The 1,269-nt window shown below is 40.0% G+C and overlaps 1 protein-coding gene across 1 annotated transcript; it reads right to left on the bottom strand.

Annotated features, from left to right (window-relative positions):
- On the bottom strand, positions 1–766 carry LOC149010790 (flowering-promoting factor 1-like protein 1). Its single transcript, XM_089163417.1, has one exon. The coding sequence runs from the start codon at positions 677–679 to the stop codon at positions 317–319; it is 363 nt and encodes a 120-aa protein (XP_089019543.1). The 5' UTR covers positions 680–766; the 3' UTR covers positions 1–316.
- Between the last annotated feature and the right edge of the window lie 503 nt (positions 767–1,269).

The raw sequence follows: 1,269 nt of genomic DNA, 5'->3' as shown, positions 1-1,269 counted from the left end.
GTCTATATTTTTATTGATGAAGCTTGGACAAATGCAAGAATTTACATTGAAGCACACAAACAACAAATTATAATCCACTCCAAACAAACCCTAACTCAAGGACTCTTAACCAACAATATTCTACCAAGTTCACCAGCATCAATTATTCCACCTTCCTAGAAAAAGAGAAAGAAGTAAAAAAAGGGGGAAAAAGAAGCAGAAGAAATTGAAAGAGTCCATGCAGGAAGACCCAGTCAGAACCAAACAGAATGTGGAAAAGAGAAAAGAAAAAATCACACTTGAGAGAAACTGAGTAACCAGTACTGGGCTATGGAGTCTAGCTCCTGGAAGAGGTGTTATACACATCTCTCACTTCAAAACAGTTTCGGTTCTTGACAACGATGTCGTACATGTGCATGGACTTGAACCTGCTGAAGTCCTTGGGGAGGGAGATGAGATCAACAGTGGATCTCTTGTGGAACTGAAGCAAGTCTGGGTCATCATAATACCTTTCCCACCCTAAACTCATAAGCTTCGTTTCAAGTTGAGCATAGGAAGTGATAACTTCATTACTTGCAGTGTGAATCAAAACTTTCCGACGACTGTTCATTGCCTGCCGGCTACCGCCTTCCAAAGACTCTGTTGTCGGATTCTCGACGAGGCGAACCACGCCATTCCTGAAGACCCATACTCCAGACATCTCTACAAGTGAAGCAATAAGAGAAGGGAAAGGAAGGGAAGGAGTTATGAAGGAAGGTGTGATAGGAGAAAGTGTTAACAAGCTCTAAAAGAGGCTAATGTGGGATGGGAGGAATGTAGAGTGGCGTCTCTATATATATGGGTAGGCCTTATATTAAAATAATGTTGTGATACTCAGAATTAATGGATTCTGTCTCTCTCTCTCTCAAAAGAAGCACCACTGAGTTTAGGTACGTTTGGTTTGCATGAAAAGAGAAACTTTGAAAAAAATGAAAAGGGTCGGTGTTTTTTTGGGTGTGGGGAACTCGTGGGGTCCTGCCTTTGAGTGACAACTAATGAGAATGCATGAGTTGATATCATATAGGTCAGGATTTTCACTTTTCATGGGGTGATGATCATTTTATTCCATGTTAGGGTTAGAATTTAAGTATAAAGTTGTTTAAAATATTACACGTTGAGTATTTAGTTTGAAATACCTAAACCGTTATTTTCAATGACAGAACCATCCCCATACCCGTTGATCGTACAATCGATGCTCTAATTAGAACATAGAATGCCATCCCTATTACCATTCACTTGTTGATGTGGGTA

Source organism: Hakea prostrata, chromosome 7 (assembly GCF_041222555.1).
Source record: "Hakea prostrata isolate BN-2017 chromosome 7, UWA_Hpros_2, whole genome shotgun sequence".
Lineage (NCBI taxonomy): Eukaryota > Viridiplantae > Streptophyta > Magnoliopsida > Proteales > Proteaceae > Hakea > Hakea prostrata.
This window is presented reverse-complemented; position numbering and strand designations above follow the sequence as displayed.